The 24302-nt window shown below is 39.7% G+C and overlaps 2 protein-coding genes across 2 annotated transcripts in view; one reads left to right on the forward strand and one right to left on the reverse strand.

The window, feature by feature from the left end:
* The window catches only part of LOC146704111 (uncharacterized), a 33744-nt gene extending 20723 nt beyond the window's left edge, over positions 1 to 13021 (forward strand). Inside the window, exon 3 of the mRNA XM_085465099.1 lies at positions 12730 to 13021. Coding sequence (XP_085321225.1) covers positions 12730 to 13021 — 292 coding nt within the window. The remainder of the gene's footprint in view (positions 1 to 12729) is intronic.
* A 2606-nt stretch (positions 13022 to 15627) lies between these two features.
* LOC146704112 (fibulin-1-like) overlaps positions 15628 to 24302 on the reverse strand; it is a 31947-nt gene continuing 23272 nt past the window's right edge. The window contains exon 17 of the mRNA XM_085461066.1: positions 15628 to 16191. Within this exon, the coding sequence (XP_085317192.1) occupies positions 16052 to 16191 (140 nt within the window). The 3' untranslated portion in view covers positions 15628 to 16051. The remainder of the gene's footprint in view (positions 16192 to 24302) is intronic.

Here is a 24302-nt window from a genome sequence, read left to right on the forward strand (position 1 = left end):
CCCCGGCATGCGGTTTTCTTAGGCCAGACCAGAGAGAGGTGAGGTGGGGAGAAGAATTTGTGTGAATCTAGCTGTGTATTTGAAGAAACCCCTAACCACACCTAATTTGAATGTGTCATTTGCAGGAGGGGGGGCGATCTAAACTTGGGCTAGCCAGTGATAGACTAAAATCCACATACTACAGAAGGCACCCCTTGTTTTACCTTCTGTGTTAAGAGGTTTTCCGAGGGGCCATAGTCCGGAGAGAAAACATACAAATTATCACCTCATAAATATGCTCCCCTCTTCGCCGTTTATCCAATACATCATTTTTTACATTTCCATTATTTCTTTCATGTTGCTTTGGGCCATCAACCTGAAATAGCAAAGCATAATCTGAATGCTTTTATTGTCAAACTGTCACATGTTCAAGCATTCACTCATACAGTTTATGTTTTTAGAAGATTATCAATACAAATTTTGAAGTAACAAAGAAAATGCTTTAATGCTAGCATCTCATTGTTTGTATTCATGAAGAAGAGGTGTAGCAATGAGAAAGATTTAAAAAGACATATTTTAAGACCATACACAGATGGATCACCCTAAAGCAAAACAATCGGTGAATAAAGCTCACAGTTTCATCCTGTGTCTCTGAGAGTTTCCTACAGTGGGTCTGCATCGTACTGTGTGGTCTTGAACCCTATTTAGACCTAGTGGGTGACCACTGTACAATTAGGTATTCCATGTTTCACAGCAGCAGCAGAAAGTGGAATTCCTGTCAATGGAGGAGACCTTCTCATGTTTACTGCTCACATATTCCTCCTACGATCCATGGCAGTGCACCCAAGCCGGCTTATGGTTGATTGTAACACTCAGTATGAAAGAGACAGAATTTGAAAACCCCATAAGACACTGTGTTTATCTAACTGTAGAGCCTCGAAGGGAAGATCTTACTACATGCAAGGATGAAAGTTGACGCCCCATGTGGCAATTCGAGAACAGGCAGCTTGACAGTGTTTGACATAACTAATTCAAGGATGACGCGGGTTCATGTGATAGGGAGAAATCATCATTTTGTCCTTTTTTTTCTTTAAGTTGTATACATATAATGAGAGCAACGCAACACGCAGTCATCAGCGTTTCTCATTTGTCTACATTTCAAGACAAACCTCATGTAAGCTTATCTTGAAGTTTTATTTCTAAGCTAAAAATAAACTAGAATCAACAATCCGGAGAAGATTTCACCAAACAATCACACAGTCTTGAAGTATTTCTGTTTGAACTTTTGCGGAGAAGTCAGTTGCCACGGAATACAGTTGCCAAGTATTCCGTTTGTTTACTGGTTTAAGTCAGTGACTGTTGATAGATGACAGTCACTGACAGCTCTAGACATCTCCTGACAGCTCTAGACATCTCCTAAGACAGACCAGATAGTCTTGATTCTTTGCAAAGAATCAAAGAATCAAATTGCAGACCCACCCCATGGGGTGGGTCTGCAATTTGGGGAAAATGTATAACAATGGGGAGAAATCACATTATGGTTTTCATCCATTGAGCCAAACAGTGCCATGCGTCATTCGTAATGGTGGAAAGGCGACTTAAAACATCAAAGTATAAAAGCAGGACTTGATCCATGACAGTTTTCAGAAAAAAAAACAGAAAAAAAGCCACAGCTTTGGATTCATATGCTTAAATCATTATAGAGTAAGACCCCTTACCACTGCAAGCGTGCTCTAATGAGAAATCTCTCCATGCTGCTTGCTTGCTGAGTGGTGTTGTTGGGAGGTTTGATGACAGACCCTTGTGTGAACAACTGTAGCTTCATCACCGTTACATCCTTGAGATTAAGCTGTATAAGCAGCAATGACCTCTTAGTAGAACCCAAACAAATGCAATGGCTTTTTAAAATCTATAAGAAAGGGCCCTTCTCACTTTTTATCATGATTGCCACAAACTTACTTCATTTCAGAACAAAGCTGGCATCCATAAATTGTAGGGTTGGTCGATTGGGCATGAGCTCTTGGAGAGCAAAGAATCTAAAATCTACATACTTATACTTAAGTGATGAGAAACAGTCACAGACTAATGAGCTCATATGTTATTGCAAATCCTTGGAGATCACAATTTCAGGAAGGTGAATATAGAAAGCCTATCCTGCAAAAAAAGAAGAGCCAAGCAACTGGACAGATTAATTTTTCTTAGGTTTATCTGTCAACTAAAGATAGATTAGTCTTTGTCATAAAGACAAGGCATTTCAAAAGCAGAGAATAGGAATCGTGCCATTATTGAGACTTAGGAGGTAATGAGCCAAATCTTGGCAGCACCACCATTAATCAGTTTGAGGAGGCTTCCCACTATAAAAGATAAACTGGTATGTAGCCATCTTCGACCAGACTCACAACAAACATGAATTGGACTAGATTTGTTCAGTCAGTGCCATCATTGCATAAATGTAGTAAAGACCAAGAGATTTGTTGATTTTCACTTCTCAAATGGCGTTTATTATTAGTCAGTTAAAATCTTAAGACATTATTTTAACATCCTTTATTTGATCCAAGAAACATTCCTTCAAAAGAGCCTTAAACAATTCAATTCATTTTTGTTCATATAGCACCAAATGACAACAACAATCACGTGAAGGTGCTTAATATTGTAAGGTAAAGACGATAATGATGATAATAACAGTGTTCCTTCCTTTGGTAAAGGAACTTGTTCTTGTAAATTTAAAATGTTTCTTTTCGGCTTCACTCTCAGCAGGTGCACGGTTTCCTGTTGTCCAGCTGTTTGGCCATGGTGTTCAAAATGGTGAGTGGTAGAGATTGCCAGCTCTACCCTCTTCCCACACTTGGTTCCTGTGCAACTGGGCAGAATGTGCTCTAGTCAAAGGTCTGTGTGTGGTCCATGGAGCTCCCACGGCAGCTCAGTGTTGCCCAAAAGAAAGCCAAAGCCAAATCCACAATCTATGTAAAATTGCAATAATATTTCTTCAAATCTGGAAAATCATATTTAGAAAAGTATACAAAAGGACCTCTAGCTCCCTGGTCACCCTGGTCTGGTCAGCTATCGTTGCTGAAGTCACATTTTTTGCGACTTGAAAACTTTTGACATGATACAGAGTCTAATGGAACTGAGAAAGAAAATAATAATAACAATAAATAATCTTTTCTTTTCTCTATATTTTTGAAGTAATAATGAATGCTAGGACAGAACGATAGAACAAAATGTCATGGCATTTTCTAAGCTTAAATACTTTGCCCCTATTGTCATGTCTCAAAGGACAGTGCAAAGCCTGCTTCTTTATCTTGTGCGTTCTCCAGCACACAGCGTGTCTGCTCTTAATTGTGGTAGGCGGAACATCAACAAGACTCATTCTATTCTTCATTTAATCCCACAGACACACCAGAAAACAGCTACAGTAGTTTCTGCAAGCTACATTTTCCACGGGAAACGGCCACAAGCCCAAAAAAGCAAAGCGCAGTGTCATCACCCAGGAATCCAAGAAATACCAGAAAGTCTGAGTTTTATTACAAAAATCATCTATGAGCACAAACAAATGTGGAGCACAAACATGCCTATTAATTGAGAAGGCAGATGGTCCTGTTGCGGGTGGGACGCAGTGAGCAGGGACTGTGGAAAACAAAGCATCCGCGGTGACCACGACCTTCCATTTCTGTCGCTCCAACTGGGAGACAGGGTCTGAGGTTGAAACCCACAAGAGTTGAACAGAATTTGCCAGTGTTGCCTCAGCAAGACACACAGACAGACCAATTCACAGGAACAAGTTGTATTGGGTTTCCGGGGGGACTGTTGTTTATCCACTTCATCATCAGTGTTGTGTTTTCGATTCTGTTTTTTTCCTTGATAGCTTTGGGCTTGAATTCACTTCCACTCTGACCTAAAATCCCCAGTGCAAAAGGAAAATTCACAAAATCAAGTTTTTAGTAGTAATATTGAAACAAGTAGACTCTGGAAGTGACAAGCAAAGCAATTATCAAAAGCTCATTTGTCTGTAGCCTTCCATAATTTGGGGAATTCCACTGGGTGCTTGATTTAGACAACACATATAAAATAGTTTTCTTTAGGGTGGGATCATACTGACGCATCCCAAGAAACAAAATTCCCCCTAAAGATGTCTTTTCTCCCAGACATAGTAACTGGATCCTCTGTTTAATAGTTTGCCGTAGCAGGGGACTGACAGAGTGGTTTCCATTCCGCTGGGCTGTAACCGATTGTCCCAGTGACCACAACAAAGGATAAAAAAGGAAGGAGGGTGAGTGGATAGAGAATAACTCAGGGCTTAGTGTGGACTTGAGAATCCTGAGATCAATGACTCAATGGCTTCCAGAGTCTCCTCCAGCTTTTAATCCTCAGCACAGTATCTGTAAGTCAAGGCTGCGTGATACAAGTATAGCATAATCATATGCACAGGATGTGGTGTCCTACCAGTCAATCTGGCATTTCAAAATGTTACACAAAGATGCGGGAATCAATGAAGCTTGACCTATTTAATTCATCCAGATATGAGTTTAAACCAAGGAAGAGACATCACCATAGTGGGCTACCAACAGTGCACTCCATATGTCAAATAAGTGGCATTCAGCCCTGCTTTGTGGGGTTGGGTGCTCACACGGGTGACTTTGAAGGCAACAGACAATTTATTTCAGTGTGTGTTGATGGAGCAGTGTTACCTTCGCAGACTTCCTCTCCAGACGTCCATGGGTAACCATTAACCAAGCCTACTTTCTGTGACCTTCTACCACTACAAGACATATTATGATGGACTTCCTCATCACTCTGAATTTACAAAGGGTGATAAAAAAAAAAAAATTACGACAATATTAATTATTGTTGGCAATTGTGTGCTACATTAAGCCACACAGAAAAGCTCCATGCCAGGGTGCCAGAGTCAAAGACACTCATTAATATCACAGATGACCTTTTTTTCCTTGTGGTTTCTGGAACTCTAAATCACTTGCCTAGTCATGCACAAAGTAAAGCAGAGCACTAAGTAGGCAGAGATGCAGTAATGTTAAAAGGAAAGCAGGCAAACACATTTTGACTGTCATCAAATTAAAAATACGCCTTTTGATGCCCTAAGTCCTTTTACCCACGATGGTGTCTTTGAACAATTGGATAATTAATTCTCTAAATCTCTCTTCTTAAAATCTGAGTGTATACAGAGACAGTGGTTTAGGAACAATGACATACAGATGTGCTCTGGAAGACTGAGCTTTGCTATTATAAACCCATAAATAGTATTTCTATCAAAACTTATTTTTTTCCCTCGCTCAGCTCCAGCACAAACAATTGTGGATTTTAAACTGTATGACAGCAGCTAATATATTCTTCCCTTCTCTTTTTCAGATTAATATTGTTTCAGAATGATTTTGGCAGGAGGCTCATTATATTTAAATCTGTTTTACACTTTAGCATTATGATTATGGCAATTTGAAGTCTAGAGGTTTTAATACATTTTGTAAATAAGCGGTGACCCAAGTCATATAGATCAGGGGTGTCAAACCTAAGGCCTGCGGGCCAGAATCGGACTGCCAAAGACTCGAATCTGGCCCATTGGTCAACTTTAATAAATATGGGCATAAAGTTTGGACTTTTAAATGTATTTTCATAAGTTTTAAGGTTTTTCCTGCTCATTAAGACCTCCCCCATGGCCATTTATACTGCACTAAAGTAAATAAGAAATAGATATGCAGAACAGTTAAATGACAGAAAGTTCATGTTTTTTCACCAATTACTATAGAAATCCGTGTATTTTACAGAGTAACAAAACAAAAAAAGAAAGTACACATTCTGTCAGTTAACAAAAATGTTGTGTTTTATAATCACAGGACAGTCTAAACAATGAGCAAACAGAATCTTTTCTGTAATTTTACACATTTATTCCTTGTGTTAGTTTGGTGTATTAAAAGTGTTTTAGTGATAAAATAATGGCTATGGTTCTGATCATGGCAAGTGCGTCATAGTCAGAAGTATAAAGTGAATTCCCAGCCATTGCATACATGACACCTAAATGCAAAACATACAGTACGTATTGGTCTCAGATGAAAATGCAAAATTCCGCTGATAATTTCATATGTTTACAGAGTAAACCCTTCGTGTTTTATGTTCACTATCTGCTCACTGCTTAGAGACCCAGAGGCATCTGAGAAAGTGAGAAGTGTCCACTGAGGGGTGACAGTTGGGTGTATGTGCTTAGTCACAGACAAAACAAGACCTTAGCAGACACTGAAAACTCACAGCTCATTTTCAGATACAATGAAAGCTCAAACATTTGAGGTCTGAAGGCTCTGAGATCATGCTCATTAGTATATAGATATAGCCCTCAAAGGTCAAGCACATAGCTGAGCGCTGGAAAGTGAAGACAGCTATAGTTAATGATGTAAGTTTAATATGGGACTGGAATTCTTTTAAAATCCTTGTTTTGCATTGTATTCAGCAGAGCAATTGGCATAACATGTCTATTATGGTGCATTTTCTGAAAATACACAAGTTTCTATTAACCCTCTGTGTAAAATGTAAATAACAACAGAAATATTAACAGAACACAGTTATTTGCAAATATTATAAACCAGTATTTTATTCAAATAGAACATATGTGATAACATTTCAAATGTTTAAACTGAAACATTTTCTTTTTTTTAGTGAAAAGCATAATAAACATTTCTTTTAATTTGATGGCATCAACACATCTCAAAAAAGCTGTGACGGGACCAATAAAAGGCTTGAAAAGTAAGTGGTACCAAAAAGAGACAGCTACAGGAACACTTTGCAACTCATTAGATTAATTAGAGTGATTGGGTATTACAAATTTCCCACGTGTGGGACTAATAAAAGTTATCTTATCTTATCTTATCTTAAAACCATCTTAGACAGGCAGAGTTTCTCAGACTTAAAGGTTGGCAGAGGTTCACCAATCTGCAAAACTGTCTACAACAGTTTCTCAATTTTAGAATAATATCTGATCAATGAGAAATTATATCATCAAAAGATTCAGTCTCTGGCGGAATCTCTGTGTGCCAGAGACAAGGCCAAAACTCAATATTAGATGCCCGTGAGCTTTGAAAATCATTCCATGGGCTCAAGAACAATTCCAAAAATCCTTCTCTATCACAGTTCAGTGTGTTATCCATAAATGCAGGTTAAAGCTTTATCGCATAAAGAAAAAGCAATATGTGGACATAATCCAGAAACACAGCTGTCTGCCCTGGGCCAAAGCACATTTACAGCAGCCTGAGGCAAAATGAAAATTTCTTCTATGGTCGGGTGAATTGAAATTAGAAATTTTCTTTCAAAACATGAACGCCACACCCACAAAACTAAAGAGAAGAGGAGCCACCCGCTGTCATTTTCAATTAAATTCAATTGTATTTGTATACAATGTTTAAATAAGTAACAAACAATTTGAATAAGCGCTATAGAATTTATAGTATAGAATCAAAACAACAGTTACACTTTTCACATTCAAGGCACTTTACAGTGGTCTGAAAAAGTATTGGTCCCCTTCCTGATTTCCTGTTTTTTGGTATGTTTGACACACTTAAATACTTCAAATCATTAAACAAATTTAAATATTAGCCAAAAATCACACAAGTGAACACAAAATGCAGTTTCTAAATGAAGGTGTTTATTATTAAGGAGAAAAAACCTACATGCCCATGTGTGAAAGAGTGATTGCCTTCTAAACCTAATAACTGGTTGGGCCACCCTTAACAGCAATAACTGCAATCAAGCATTTGTGATCACTGGCAATGAGTCTTTTACAGCACTGTGGGGGAATTTTGTCACACTCTTCTTTGCAGAATTGTTGTAATTTAGCCACATTGGAGGGAACACATCAGAGCATGACCCATCTTTTTTTTAAGGTCATGTCACAGCATCTCAATCAGATTCAGGTCAGGACTTTAACTAGGCCACTCCAAAGTCTTCATTTAGTTTTTCTTAAGTCTTTCAGAGGTGGACTTGCTCGTGTGTTTTGGATCATTGACCTAAAGCTGAAGCCAAGTGCAGCTTTAGGTCATGAACAGATGGCTGGAAATTCTCCTTCAGGATGTTTTGGTAGACAGCAGAATTCATGGTTCCATTTACCAGAGGTGTGGACTCGAGTCACATGACTTGGACTCGAGTCAGACTCGAGTCATTAATTTTATGACTTTAGACTTGACTTGAAAAAATGTTCTAAGACTTGTGACTTGACTTGGACTTTTACACCAATGACCTGGGACTTGAATTGGACTTGAACCGGTTTACTTGAAAAGACTTGATATTTTACCCCAAATATAAAATTTAACATGCATATTATATAGAGATTGAAAATGTGACGTCATTCAGGGGTAAAACCGCAAAGGATTCTGGGAACTCGTGGCAAGCGGTACTAGCGCACGCAGGCTTTCAATTAAAATCAGTCACACAGCGATAAAAAGAAACACAAAAATGTCAAGAAGCCGTTGTATTATTAACTGCAATAGCCGGTCGCATGACAGCCACGGGAAGCCGACGGGTAAAGAGATCGGTTGTTATCGGATTACGTCGTTGAAGAGAAATTGTTCGAGCCATGTTTCCGAAGTAACAAAGACGCGACGGATGGCCTGGATTGCAGCCATTCAAAGATCAAATATAACGTCCCAGAACCCTCCAGCTCACAGGTTAGTCTGCTCCAAGCATTTACACGAAGGTCAGAGTTTTTTAGTAGTTAATGCGTCATTTTTCTTAACATAATTGGTGATATAGGTTACAAGCAAGTCTGGCGCTGAACAGAAATTGTCGCGCTATGCTCCTTTATTTATTGTGCATAAATAGTGAATTGTCCTGACACAATATTGCGTTTCGCTTCTGTTATTATGGTACATTGACAAAAACATATGCTTTTATTCACAGGATAAAACAGGTTTTTTGTATCACTAATTGTCCAGTACGATTACAGCATACAGTATTATTGTCACTGCTACATTTCTGTAACGCGTACCAGAAATTATTTCCACTACTAATTAATTACCGTTGAGCTCAAAGGTCCTATTAATAAACGGTTAACGAATGTGTATTTATGACGACGATTTGTGAGACTGGTAAACTTATGATACGTACGATGGTCTTTCGTTCTACACGGTGCATTTCAAGGTCTTGCACCCATCCGTCGGTAAACTGTACCTGCTTGTTGCAGTGACCTGAAGTTACTAAACTTCATGAGTGTATGCACTCACTCCAAGAACCGTATGATTATAAATATGCATATAAATATGCTACGATGAGATAGCTGACTTCATCTAACTAGCAAATGTTGTCCAGGCTACGTTGGTGATACAGTTTTTTTTAATATGTATGATATTTTTGTCATGCGATTTTAAAGCTGGTCCTACAACCGCATCCAAGAATAACATGCAGCTTATCTCAGAACTGTCGGTGAAAATTATTCTTGGAGCTAGGTTTAATTGAGCTGCATTTTAAAGAGGTGCAATTTCACAATTTGTGTATATTTTCTAAGTTCACTATTTTGTCATGTGTTGAGAAAAACACAGATTTTAAAATTACATGGTCTAACATTTACATTTAGCATAACTGCAACATTCTTTTTTTCGTTTTTTTTTTAAAGACTCGAAAGGACTTGAAATTCAAAATTTCAGACTTGTGACTTTACTTGGACTTTTACACCAGTGACTTGAGACTCGACTCTGACTTGCCTGACATTACTTAAGACTTGACTTGAGACTTGAGGATAAAGACTTGAGACTTACTTGAGACTTGCAAAACAATGACTTGGTCCCACCTCTGCCATTTACCACAGCAAGCCTTCCAGGTCCTGAAGCAGCAAAACAGCAGTGGTAGTGTGATGTACAGACCGTCACACTACCACCACTGTTTGTATTTTCTGAAATGCTGTGTTAGTTTTATGCCAGACATAACGGGACTTAAACCTTCAAAAAAGTTCTATTTTTGTCTCATCAATCCACATAATATTTTCCTAGATGTCTTGGGGATTATCAAGCTGTTGCTTTGGCAAATATGAGAAATGGCCTGCATTTGTATAGTGCTTTTCTAGTCCCTAAGGACCCCAAAAGTGCTTCACACTACATTCAGTCATTCACACACTGGCAATGGCAAGCTACATTGTAGCCACAGCTGCCCACTGACAGAAGCGAGGCTGCCGGACACTGGCGCCACCGGGCCCTCTGACCACCACCAGTAGGCAAACATGGGGTTAGTATCTTGCCCAAGATATTTGGCATGCAGCCAGGAGGCAGCCTGGGATCGAACCACCGACCTTCTGATTAGTGGCTGACCTGCTCTGCCACCTGAGCTACAGCCACCCGAGAAGAGTACTGTTCTCCTTGAACACTCCTATTGATATCATTTTGCCCAGTCTCTTTCTTACTGTTGAATCATGAACCTCAGAACCTTAACTGAGACGTGTGAAGCCTGTGGCTCTTTAATATTGTTCTGGGTTCTTTTGTGACCTCCTGGATGAGTTGTCGATGTGCTCTTGGAGCAATTTTGGTAGGCTGGTCACTCCTGGGAAGCTTCACCACTGTTCCAAGTTTTCTTCATTTGTGTATAATGGCTCTCACCATGAATTAATGGAGTCCCAAAGCCTTAGACTGATAGAGGTCAAAGACTTTGTTTCTATGTTTTTTCTTTAGATTGTGGCATGATGTGTTGATGTGTTTTTGAGATCTTTAGCCTGCTTCACTTTGGCCGCAGGTTGTATTTAAGTAACTTCTTGACTCAACAGGTCTGCGGGTAATCAGGCCTGAGCGTGTTTTGTGAAACTGAACTCAGCTTTCCAAAAATGAGGTTAATCCCAGTTAATTCATGATCTAACAAGAGGGCTATTACTTTTTCACAGGTCCAGGTAGGTTTGAATTACTTTTCACCCTTAATCAGTGAAATCATCATTGATTAATCATCACTGCATTTTGTATTTACTCAGGTTATTTTTGTCTAATATTAAAATTTGTTTGATGCTTGGTCTGTAACATGTCATTTGACAAATATGCAAAAATGCAAAATGTATATTGTAAGGCAAATACCCTACAATAATACAAAGAAAACTGAGTAAACCCCAATAATCAAACAACCCGCTATGAGTAAGCACTTTGGCAACAGTGGGAAGGAAAAACTCCCTTTTAACAGGAAGCAGAGGCAGAAGCAGGCTCAGGGAGGGGCGGCCATCTGCTGCGACCAGTTCAAAAGCCTATATCGCTGATGTGGTATGGGGTTTCACCAGATGAAAACAATGGGTCCCTCATACCATGAAATATACAACAAAGAAGACCCGGGAATTTTAAGCAGCTAGAATCCTCTATCAGGCACAAAATGGGACATTCCTCTCCCCAAAAATGTTTCTCAGTTTAAACATTTTATGTTTTTCAGTGTTTTTATTTACATTTCTCAACTTCTGTTAAACTGGGGTTGTAATCTTTAAGTTGTCATTGGATATTTAAACCTTACAGTTAGAGTGTCATTACACAAAAAGCATATTGTTCACAATAAACAATGTACTTTTTGTGCTTATAAAGAGCATTTTATTCAAATGTTAAATTTTGCAACCGGTAGTAAAAGTTGTCTCAATACGTAACAAATAAAGGCCACATCAAACAAAACCATGTCTATACAGTCTAAGGTCAAGACTATCACACCAAGACTGTATGCGGTTGGATTGATTTTCCCTCTTTCCCTACGATATGCATCCACTTAAGCACTACGGACGTCACAGTGTGTTCTGAGCTGCTTGTAACAACAGAGAGAGTGCACACTGAATTTTCATGAGTACAGCCTTGGTCTATAGTCCCAAATGTGATTGATCTACTGTATAATCTGGCAACAGTTTGAGTTCAGTAGCGGTTATAAATGGTTACATTTACAATCTGTAATTTATGTAAGGGCACACATCTGTGCTTTGTGTTTTTCTTTTGGGTCAAGGTGGGGCCCCATTTATAATTGGTCAAATGTCTATCACATTAAAACTCAAAAGATTGAACTGATTTAAAGAGAAGTAAGTATATCACAAAAACAGTATAAAGTAGGTAATTTGCTGTGGAACCAGTCATTTATGATCCTATAGCTTTGTTTGTTTTTTAGTCATGTAAGACTCTCACAGTGGGTTTGTATAATGCAACACTCACAATCAATTTCACGTGGTATATATTTAGGAAAGATGGACATAGGTTTAAGTACACTATTTTTGTTTGACTTTTAGCTGAAAGATAGAAAAAAGATGCCGTTAGTTGGTTGTTTCTGACATTTTAATGCAAGGTGACATTTACTCAAGGATCTTTGTAGGATTCCCTGACTGTGCAGTGTTGTGTTGTATGTGTCTGCCATCTATTGGACTCACAAGAAACACCACTTGGCAAATTCATGTGACATATTTAGAAATAAGTTCTTATCAATAGAGGTAGATAACTGTAATTCATTTTTGGCTTTTGCATATTTAAAACTGTTACAGATAAAACTTGAGCTAAGTTTGGATTAAAATATGCATCAATTAAATACAGTTAATTTACAATTACATTACAGTTGTTATTAACTCATTATCTCTGTGAATAGAAAATGTTCTAAAGAGATGAACATCTGAGGGACGGGGGGGAAGCATAGCAAGTTGGTAGTGCCCACCTAAAAGAAACATTTTTGTGTTTATGGCAAAGAGGAACGGTGGTTTGTAAAATAGAGGAAAAAAATAAATACCCACAAATGTATTAAAAGAGCTCACTTATATCCTATAACATGTGTTGCGGTCAGAGCTGTTGTAGAACGCCAGGAAAAAGAGGGAGTGGGTGAGTGCAGGAGTCGGCTGAGCACGTGCCTGCAGAGGTCCTCTGGTCTCTGTCTGGGATCAGCCTGCCACACCAGCCCCTGGGCTAGACTGCCATCAGCCCCATACCCTGTCTTCTCTGAGCCAGACACCACCATGACCACTTGTATTGAGAGCTCTGACCGCCATTGTGCCACAGTAGAGTACACAAACAAACAGTGCAGACACACACCGGTCTGCTCTCCTGCCATTACGTCTACTCAAGCCCACTTGGTTTAGTCATACCGTAGGTCTCCATTGCAAGCAGCTCCTTCTTGGCTTGGGATGAAGAATTTGGCAGAAGATATTTGCTCATTTGTCCCCACACATGTATGTGGTTTGGTAACTTTGCTAGGGACTGCTGCCCCAGTCTTTCTTACAGTGGAGCTTCAGAGCAAGCCAGGCCTTTTCTGGGTAATGTCCTCCCACACAGTCTGACTATACAGCTTTTTGCTGTTCGTTTCCAGCTGTTTACATCCTTACAATGTGTGTGTGTGGTTTTTTGTGGATTTTGGTATGCACTATAGAAAAGCCGAACATGTGGACATCTATTATCATCTGTCATCACAGCAGTTCACATTGTTTCATCATTTACTTCCAGCTATTCCCACCTCTTCTCCAAATAAGGCCATACAAAAAAAAGTCAGGCTACTCACTTATATGTCATCCAGAAATAAAACAGTTACAATGCATGCATTAACCATTTGCTCAGAGTATAGCTTAACGTTGTGCACATGCACATGCACTCACATCCACAGGCACACTGCATTTCTTCTTTCTTTTCATGTTGACCACAAGATTAACCTGCTGCCCTCTATTTCCTCTGAAGAGGATTCCCCCTCCTCCCCTTCAGTAGAGCCTTAAAATCTATCACAGACTTTAGATCCTGATGTGCCCCATCCTCTGTTTTCTTTGAAGTCTTTAACTGGCCCTGGCCACATTGTAGTCTGATAGCTGGACTGTCGCTTACACATATTCAGCTTTTTTCTGTCTGAGATGAGCCTCTCACCCATCCCAACATCCTTAGTATTGTCTGAAGAGGGAATATCTGGTTTAAACATAATTTGTCAGGCACAATTAAAAATACAGTTACATGGGTTCAAGTGACTCTGGCCTTTAAGTGTTGCTATCACCTTGTTTCCTATTGTTACTTTGCCATGTAGGAAAATCTTACATTTCCCAACTTCTAAACTGCAAAAAGATCACAAGTACTGATATGTCTGAATGCTCAAAATCAACTTTAGTACTTGTAATGACGATGGCACTCTAGGCAAAATTATAAAGGATCACTAATGTGATAAAAATACATTTCACATATGCTTACATTTAAAATATTTCTTCACTATTCTGAGCCATCAGGATACAAGGTTTGAATTTTTTTGTTTTGTTTAATTCCAGTTTTAGCTTGTAAATCCTGACATCTTTATACTGTTGTCAATTTCATCTCCATGTGTGAATTCTGCCTTATAATATATTTTATTTCAGTCTTTACATCTGTTTCTGAGATCTTAACATTTATGGATTACTTGTATTAAAACAGCCAGTAGTGAGCCTTTGAATCCAACAATGATGAGACAAACTATAGGACAGAGGTGCAACAACTAGAGTCATGGTGCCACGACAATAACTTGGTCTTAAACACCAAAAAGACCAAGGAGATCATTGTAGATTTCCGGAAGAGGGGTCATAACAACCATCTGCCTCTCTTCATTGGCAGTGAGGCGGTGGAGAGGGTGAGCAGTTTTAAATTCTTGGGGGTAACTGTGACCGAGGACCTGTCCTGGGGCAACCATATCACCTCAGTTGTACGGAAGGCCCAACAGCGCCTCTACTACCTGAGGAGACTGCGGAGCGCACACATTCCCAGATCTCTGATGTTGAACTTCTACAACTGTGCCATCAGCAGCGTTCTGACGTATGGATTTCTAGTGTGGTTCCCCAGCTGCACCAAGGCCGATCAGCAAGCACTCCAGCGGGTGGTGAAAGAAGCTGGCAGAATTATTGGAACAAGTCTGCCAGAGATCAGTAATATCTTCCCCACTCGCTGTCTGAGGAGGGTGCACAGTATCCTGCGGGACCAACATCACCCTGCGCGCCACCTTTTCCATCTGCTGCCCTCAGGGAGAAGGTACAGGTCTATACAGGCCAGAACATCCAGACTGGCCAACAGCCTGTATCCACAGGCTGTGAGGCTCCTGAACTCTCTGCCCCCCTCTCACGGACAATAACCATATCCAACTTCTTAATAGCAATGAACTGGTCTGCATTGGTGCATCATATCTTTATTCTCTTCCCCCTCCTGCCCCCCCCCCCCCCCTCTTTCTTAAATAGATAACTATCATATCTGATATCATATCTCACAGTACAATAATATTGAATGGGTTGCATTGTTGTATTTTGTCATGTTTCTCAGGTCTTTGTCTGAATTTCTACGAACATTATTGCTAAGGATTGTCTTATTGCATTGGAGTCACACTGGGTTAAATATGTACACTTGGGTTTTAAGGGGTATTTATTATTTTCTTCTCTTTTTTTGGGTTGTATGGAAGCCCCAAACGCAATTTCATTGTTCTTGACAATGACAATAAATAAATAAATACTAAATACTAAAAAAGAATGACATGAGCCCAAATAATATTTATACTACAGTTGGTATACTATGTTAAGGTAGTAAAGCAATTTGAAATTACTTTGCATTGCATACCTTGTTTTACATTAAAACTGTGTTGGGTATGTCAATGCCAAACATGATGAAGGATAGGAAAAAGGACTGAACCAAAGCTGTTAAAATAACAAACAATTTTGGTCTTCAAATGTTATCAGGAAAAAACAACAGATATAACAAATACTGTAACAAAAAAAATAATGTTTATTCCTTTAAAAAAGTTTGTGCACAGTAGGAAAGGAAAGGTAGGTGTTTTAAAAACAGAGGCTTAAACATCATGAAAAGAGTATGGCTGAATGTAATCCCCATATCCTTTAAGGGCCTCTCCAAATGCATGCACGTTCAATTAAAAAAGTCTTTTTAAAATATAAAGTTTCTTCATATTTGTGCACATAATGCTGAGCTTGTCATCAAAACAAAGTGTATTGCTCTTTTCAGAAGCAGCTAGGAGCATTTCATCTCAGCAACAGTCAAAAGCAATTCCATAGTCAACACATAACATTAAAACCTCAACACTGATATGTCCATTGATATAACAAAACCAATGTGTACAGTGTTGACAATGGATGTCTTATATTGTGATTGTTGGTAAAATCTTGACATTTTCAGAACCAAAACTCTGAGACAAACACATGGACGTTGACGATGTTATGGCCAGAGTCGCCCTGAATTGTCAGGTTGCGCATAGATAGCTTGAGTACTGTCATCGCTGGACCAATCAGAGGCTTCACCTGGCGAACAATACCTGGAAAAGACAAAGATGAATGAGAAAAAGTAGTATGGCTAAATGTGTAGATCCGTGCTAAGCAAGACTACTTGTTGTATCATGACATGTCTCAATAATCTCAATAAACAAAAAAAGAATTATTTTGTTCAGAAGCTTGAGAGTTGGTTAGCTTAAGGAACTACAATCAGTCAGAATAATTTTCCTCAAAGAAACTGTTGTCATTGTGGAGTCTTTTTGTCATTATTAATGTAGTTCTGTGTGTTTTAAATATGGTTTCTTTGTTCACCCTAGTGATATCTAGCTCTGGATAGTTTGGGTTTATAGTGTTGAGGATCAAAGTGTTTGCTCTTACCTCACTACAATTAAGGACAGTTTGTGATTGTATTTGTAATTTACCAGCAAAAGTGAAAAGACAGTAACATGTAGTCACAAGCTAGTCACAGCTTGCTTTAACTAGCCATTCTTCAGTCGTTAATTTCACATGTCTGATAGCTCTGTCAGTCTTGCATATCCTTAAATTATCTGTCTAGACAGGTTGCATAATAGCTTAGAACATATTTTTGAGTTTCAAGCTTATTTTCTTCCAACTTCAATAACTGAATTTGCAGCATACTATGGTTATACACATCTAGAGTCTTGGGACATGAAGTTTAATCAAAATTGAATTTATAAACTACTAATTTACAAAAACAGTTGTCTCAAGGATGCTTTATATTGTAAGATAAAGACCCTATAATATTATTATAGAGAAAACCCAACAATCAGACAATCCCCTATGAGCAAATACTTGGCAAGTGTAGGAAGGAGGAACTCCCTTTTAACAGGAAGAGACATGTGGTGGAACCATGATCAAGGAGGGCCAGCCATCTGTCATGACTTGTTCAGGGGTGAGGGTAGAACCTGAAAGCTGAGGGAAGTCCCTTAGCAGACTAAACCTTTAAGTTTCTAACCCATAGGTTTTTATCAAAAATCAAAGTCTTAAACCTAATTTAAAAGTACAGTTAACTCTGCTCACAACTGTGCAGCAATGCACAATTCGAACCACATCATCAAGTTCGCCAATGACACGACTGTGGTGGGTCTCATCAGCAAGAACAAGTCAGAATACAGAGAGGAGGTGCAACAGCTAATGGACTGGTGAAGAGTTGTCAAGAGCACCAAATTCCTTGGTGTCCACCTGGGGGAGAACCTCCCCTGGCCCCTCAATACCAGCTCCATAACTAAGAAGGCCCAACAGCATCTCTATTTCCCACAGAAGCTGAGAAAAGCCCATCTCCCACCATCCATTCTCACCACCTTCTACAGAGGGACTATAGAGAGCATCCTGAGCACGCACACCTTCATACATCAAGTTGCTTTTTGCATACTTCTCAGACTTTTGCACATTTCTATTGCACTGTTGTGTCTGCACTGTCTTGTGTCTGTATCATTCTGTTCTGTATGGTGTTGCACTGTCTTTGTTTTGTTTTGTTTGCAATTTTTGCACATTGCACCTTAAGTACTCCGGTGCTTATTGTCTGTTATATGTCATATGTGGCACCATGGTTTGGAGGAACGTTATCTCATTTCACTGTGTACTGTACCACTGCACGTGGTTGGAATGACAATAAAGCCACTTGACTTGACTTGTGTCTTTCCCAAATGCAAACTGGAAGCTGGTTCCATGGGACACAGGGCGAACAGTTGAAAACTGCCTCCCATTCTACTCTTGGAAAGTCTAGGAAACATTAGTAAGCCAGCAGCCTGAAATTGAAGTGGTCTATTGGGATAGTATAATACTATGAGGTCTTTAAGGTAGGATCATTCAGGACTTTATATGTAACAAAAAGGATTTAACAGTAAGTCAGTGAAGAGAAGCTAATACAGTATGTGAGATGTATAATCTTTCCTTCTAGTAGTGCTCTCACTGGGGTACTTTGGATCTTTAAAATATCCTGATGATAAGGAATTACAATAGTCCTGCCTAGAAAGAGTAGTATTACAGCAGGATTTTCCAAATTTTAGCAAAACTGTGTAGACGAAAGGAGGCAGACCTAGATATTTGATTAATGTGTCATATCCTATACAAAAATGACTCCAAGATTCCTCACAGTAGTATAAAACTTTGTTAATTTGTCTGGATTTATAACTTTAAAACAACACAGGTTTTTATGTTTTTTAAAGGGACATGTACACAGGAAGCAATTCTGTGGTTCCCTGGTTATATAACCCTCTAATGTATAAGTCAATCAACTGTCATGTGTTAATCAATGATATTATTTGCTCTCACAGGTAGTGGGTTCAACTCCTTCCCTTCAAATTGAGAAAGTTTTAATTCAGGACTCACTCAGTTTGCATTGCCAGTGGTTAATTTTTTGTTGGGACTCGCAGTCAGAGAATATCATTAAGTATCTACTATCTGGGGCTCACCCCATCACTGCAAATCACTTCCTGTGTGATTAAGACATGTCTGCAGTTTAAATAATTGATTTGTGCCGTTTGGCTTCATTAACAAAGATGACTATCATTTGAACGACACAAACTTTGTAGTATTTTTTTTATATCTGCTAAAGGTTTTATGTATTAAATGAAAACTATTGGACCCAGCACAAAACCTTGTGGAACTCCATGACTAGATTTCATTTGTGAAGAAGACTTTTTTATACAAAAAAATGGGAATCTATCAGATAAATATATTTCAAACCAGCCAGTGCATTTTCTACTAATGGTGTACACTATTCCCTGTAGTAAAATGTAGTAAAAAATTTCTGCCCACAGTCCAGTGTGCAAGATTGTTAACGTCTAGGGTATACCTTATGTTTTACCATCCACTGACTGAGATCTATTGATCCATCCACAAAAAAGGGATGAATCAATAGATGTTTCTTCAGTAGGAAATATTTAACTGTTCATTAATCAGGCTTTTGAGCAACAGATTTGGGAGTTTTTTAGCTCTATTCTTCACTGTCTGTGCAATCAGGCCTGTCAACTCAAAACAAAAAGTCAAACTGAATATGCAGAGATTCTATGTTCTCTCCCTCCTTTTCTCTCACAATGCAACGATTAATAAATTATAAAGTGTATATGTGACTTGTTTTCTGTCTTGAGATTTTGGCCTAGATATTGACCAGCAAACCTATTAAAAACAGAGCATGTTAACTACCAGACACCGTGATGGTAATAGATGCTACTGTAGAAACAAATATGTATAGTTAAAGATCACTATAGCAAATGAAAAGTTCTGAATAACAAAGTAAAATGAGGCACAGTTCAAACCACCGCACGCAAAGCTAACATATCACAACTCTATCAAAACTATGTCATTGAGAATAAAGTGGAGGCTGGAAGTTGGGTCGATCTTTAAAGAACAGTGAAGTAATCATCAATGAATACTGAATAGCATTTATTGCTTAAAATGTGTTTCCCTACTTTTTTGGCATCAGCTGATCAATTTAGATGAGTTTCAAATAACCTTTGCTGTTAATGAGCCAAAGATCTGCCAATGAACAACCCCATAAACAGAAGACACAGTGATATCATGGTAAAACAGATGGAAGAATAAACATACTGCAACAGAGCATTACTGAATCCCCATGGAATTCATTGGGTGCTCTTTTTAAGTGAACATGCGATTAGAGGGGGGAAAAATGCCAGTGTTTACACAAGCTGTCAACAGACTTTTCTCTGCAGAGGGCTGGGGACATTTCAGCTCTGGCCTGTTTGAACAGCTATCGGTGGTATAGTCAGGCAGCACAATCACCACACTGTCCTCCTATCACACCTTCAGCCGCCCTCTTTCTTTTTCCCCATTTACTTCTGCTTCTCATACTCATCTGAGTCAGTAACATGTTAAAGCCTTTAGTAGGATGACTCAAGAGTTTAACTCAGCATGGATCAAAATGACAGATCACTGCCTAGATCACTATGAATTATGAGGCTCTTTCCTGTGGTACTTGTAAAAAAAAAAAAGGCAGTAAAATCCATTTGGTTGTCATTCACTACAGGGCAAATGATGATCCATTATGAGCCATGCACTGGGTCCTGTGGGACACTGGCATTGTATGATGGCCCCCCACTCACATATTCGCCTTTTTTTCCCTCCCTTCTCTTCCCTTCCTGAGGGGGGCTGGCGTTTGTGGCACCATCACTGTGGCCCACAAGGCTAAATGAGTCCCATGTGTTTGATGGAGGGGAGCAGTTGCAGTCACGCGATACAGCCATGGAGGCATTTCTCCAGGAATCGATCTTTAACTCTGGGAGGGGCAAGCTATAGGAACTTAGACTGGCGTCTCTCCTTCTCTCTGTCACTTTATTTTGCTCTCTTGTCCTTCTCCGAGCCAGGAATGTGGGCACACAACAGATTCCAGCAGATTCTGGTGATAAGCACTTGGAGAAGTGTGGAATGGGGCCCACTTCTACCAGGGTTGCCCCTTGTTTTGGTGTTTTGGGATTCTGTTGCGTAGTGACACTAAAGGGGCCCGGGTCTGAGATTTTATTGTTTCCAAACCATTAGCGTTGTCAGAGAGAACTAACCTTTTCTTAAACCTAACAACAGCTGCAATATTAAGAAAATAACTGACATGGAAAAAGAGATTGGATTTTGAGTCGGAAAATTATTTTCAGACATAAGCCAGCTGAGATGGCATGCAACGCCAGTGGAGTTAATCAGTGCAAAGGTTCATTCTTTGCTCATTTGCTTAAATCAAACGAGATCTGATCAAAAGCTTCCGTCCTGGGATGAGCAATCATGCAATGAAGATGAGTAAGTTGTTATGAGCACAATATGGACCACCGCAAGGACAGATGGGTTTAAGTCCACATTAAGGGCATTTTTAAAAAATGTTATTATTGCATTAATTGTGGCCTATATCTAATTACGGCTAAACACTTATAATCAGGGCCAGCTGAGGTTAAGTTTTCCATTAAAACTCCAGAGGAGGGTTTCCGTGAAAAGTAAAACAAAAAAAATCTTACCACATAAATAAATAACAAAAACACAGAGACTAAACTAAACTAAAATTTATTTAGGGCATCTAAACAAGGCTATGTGGTATGTGTGTCGGCCCCATTAGAGTTTTGTAAATTTGTTTGTGGTCTAATTAGCACATGCAGAGTGCAAAAGTGTGCTGTCCGGAATTTTTGCAATGGCTCGTCCAAATCCTTCAGTTTTCTCAGAGCATTTGAAAAGAAACATGAACCATGGTTCAGGGTTCCTCACTTCAGATTTTGGAATTTCTTTTAATCCTATATATGTTCATCTATATAAGATGTGCCACAGTTATCTTGCACACCTCATGTGAACTATTTTTTGTGAACCTTGAGGACAAGAAAGGGTCATTATGTCATTATACTGTGGGCTTAAGCGCCCAACTCTGCACGAAGTAGCGTGATACCATAGTCGTTTTACATGACCTCTCGGAAGCCTCAGCGAAATCCCAACATGATGACTTTGTGTTTCCGTGAGCTTCCCATCAAAAGCACAGTGGTATCCTCAGTGAAGGCAAAGCATCAGCTAACAGCTGGGCCTCAACGCACTCACAGCGAACCTGAGGTGAAACCACAACCACATACGCATCTTTAACATTTCTTCCAAGCTATAAGGCAAAGGGCCAACATCCACATAACAGGTTGACTTTGATTTGCTGCAATGCCACCTGAGATTCATATAAATAAAGACGGGAAGGTTTTCAAACCTCTACAGCTGACAGCATGCCCTGTGACTGGGTTGCAAAGTTGCAAAGTAATGCCGGAAAAGTTTGTGGTGTCTTTCCAATTCTTTGAAGTATCTGCCGCAGGGTGCAAAGGTGACCCCACTGGTTTTTAACAGCCACCATCACACTAAACCCTAACAGCTGTACAGTTTGTCCACTCCCCAGAAGCATCCCACCACACAATAAAGTAGCCTCCCATGAAGAAAACAGTCCTAAATAAACACATAGTAGTAGCAGAGACGCTGCCCCCAAAACAAAGTGAAGCAAATGCCAGGAGGCATTTGTCATCCTTCATGGCCACGAGGTCTGCAATATTGAAGGGTTACATGTAAACAGTACAATTTCGGGGTTTTCTGGTTTCTACAACTCAGCAAGGAAGTGTATGACAAAATCCAAAATGAACGGGTTTAACACCAGAGACAAATGAAAAGTATGCATTGGCTTCACCGCAGTATTGTATAATGACATGCTGGTTGTGGCGCTATGCATGCTCACTGCAGTGAAACCCCTGGAGAGCATCCAGGTGCTGTACAAAGTTCCAGTATACAAAGAGGGTACTGGAGGACATTCTTGAGCACCCTCACTGTAGTAACTGTGAGATCATCCGGATCTCTCACTGATGTACCAAGTGCATCTCTTACTGATTCACAGCTGCTGGCATTTGTATAAACAGAGCAAAGAGTGGTTTCTTTTTCAATAACTCTTTTTTTACTGCCTGAAAGGTTTTCTCCATAAAAACTCGAAGGCAAGCCAAAGAAATTGCTAACTAGCTCCCTTGTTACCCCATTAGTAAAACAAGCAATTTCAGTTTTGATAACCCTTCAGTTTGGCTGAAATATAATACATTCAAATGTCCCGGCGCGGCAGGATAATCAACTGTACGAAGACAGCGTACAGACCCCTCAGGGTCTGACTTTGTATTTATCTTCTGACTGGTGCACTGATGGCCACTCAGGTCAGGCTGTCCAAACACAACTCTGACCACTCCAAAGAGGGAGTGGGACCCATGTATACCCCATCCATGTCTGTGTGGCTTGGTATTTTAAGGCCAATTAACAGTGATTCACTGTTGGACAGTGGCACGCATGGGCTGTGACATCACTGAAGTGGCCTTAGGGAACTGGTTGGTTCTTTTCTTGGACTTTCTGTTTTAGCAGTTGTGGGCCAGAGCAGCTGAGATGACATAACATGCACCATTATCTTTACCACAACCTTTGCACTACATTACAACTGACCTTTCAAAGCGAAAAACCATAGCTCAGGGGCATAAAATAGACTTGAATGTAGACTAAATGGATAAAAGCGTATGTGAGGAAAAACTGCCCTGTTTGCATTTTAAATCATTGCACTTTATTATGCATTAGAACTGAAGTATACAGCGTGTTCATGAGCTTTTAGCGCACTTTGCTATCTATCTGGGCAAGTCACATCATGAGCGTGGATTAAAAACAGGCATTAATTTTGGGAATTGAGTGGTTAACTAAACACAGTTGGTTTTTCTTAAAAACACAGTGCTGGAAAGCAAAGAGTAATGATGAGTGTAAATTAAATGGATCACCAAAGCACGGGAGATAAGTGTATCATAATGAATTATTGCGACAGTTTTATTGCGAGCAATGTGTACAATATGTGTTCACACCAGTGTCTTGGTAACTTGACTTACTGACTGGGTACGCAGAATGTCTGTGCGAGCTTGACATTGCTGCATCGCTATCTCTTCATCAGTACATTTGAATGCGGTGGACCACCCGAGCGGAGCGCTGTGTGTTTGATTGTGGGATTACTGTGTGGAGGAGAACGTGTTTTGATTAGCCATACTGTAATCTCCCGACAGGGATTCTTCGTGGGCTTGGCGCACTCTGGTGGGCCGTGTAAAGATCCAGCCAAATAACAGCCTCGCTCGAAGCAGAGCGGCGTGTTGTCTGCTTATCTCCACAGCTGTCCTCAGCTTCTCACCAGCAACAGCCACAAGCTAGAGCTGCAGGCTTCACTGGCTCAGAGGCGGTCATGTCTCACACAGAAGGTTCACATTCCGCCAGTCACTGTGGCCGGCAGCATCGAAGACCACGACTACCTGCACAGAGGCGCTTTGTCCGTGGCTACCTCGCTTGCTGCCAACATCGTGCCAATGGGAGTGCGAAAGATATTTATCTCTGGACATCGTATAAACCACTAAGGCATATTTCCACCTGCCTTTCAAACTGGAATGGAATTTAGCCCCAGCGTCTCAAACTCACAGATTCTCTACATCATGGCTGTGATTCATAAACAAAGTCATTACGTGATCTGTTGCCATCCAGCAAGATAAACATCAATACTACACAATAAAATCTGTTTTTCCAACTTAAAAGAAGAAGAAATGCAGACAGCAATGATTAATGGCACATTAAAATCCTTCCATGACAAATAATTACTCATGAAGAGGAGTCATTTGAACAA

The sequence above is a fragment of the Copadichromis virginalis genome, linkage group LG7, assembly GCF_057382275.1.
Source record: "Copadichromis virginalis isolate Kocher_CV1m ecotype Utaka linkage group LG7, C_Virginalis_male_GT1.1, whole genome shotgun sequence".
NCBI classification, from domain to species: domain Eukaryota; kingdom Metazoa; phylum Chordata; class Actinopteri; order Cichliformes; family Cichlidae; genus Copadichromis; species Copadichromis virginalis.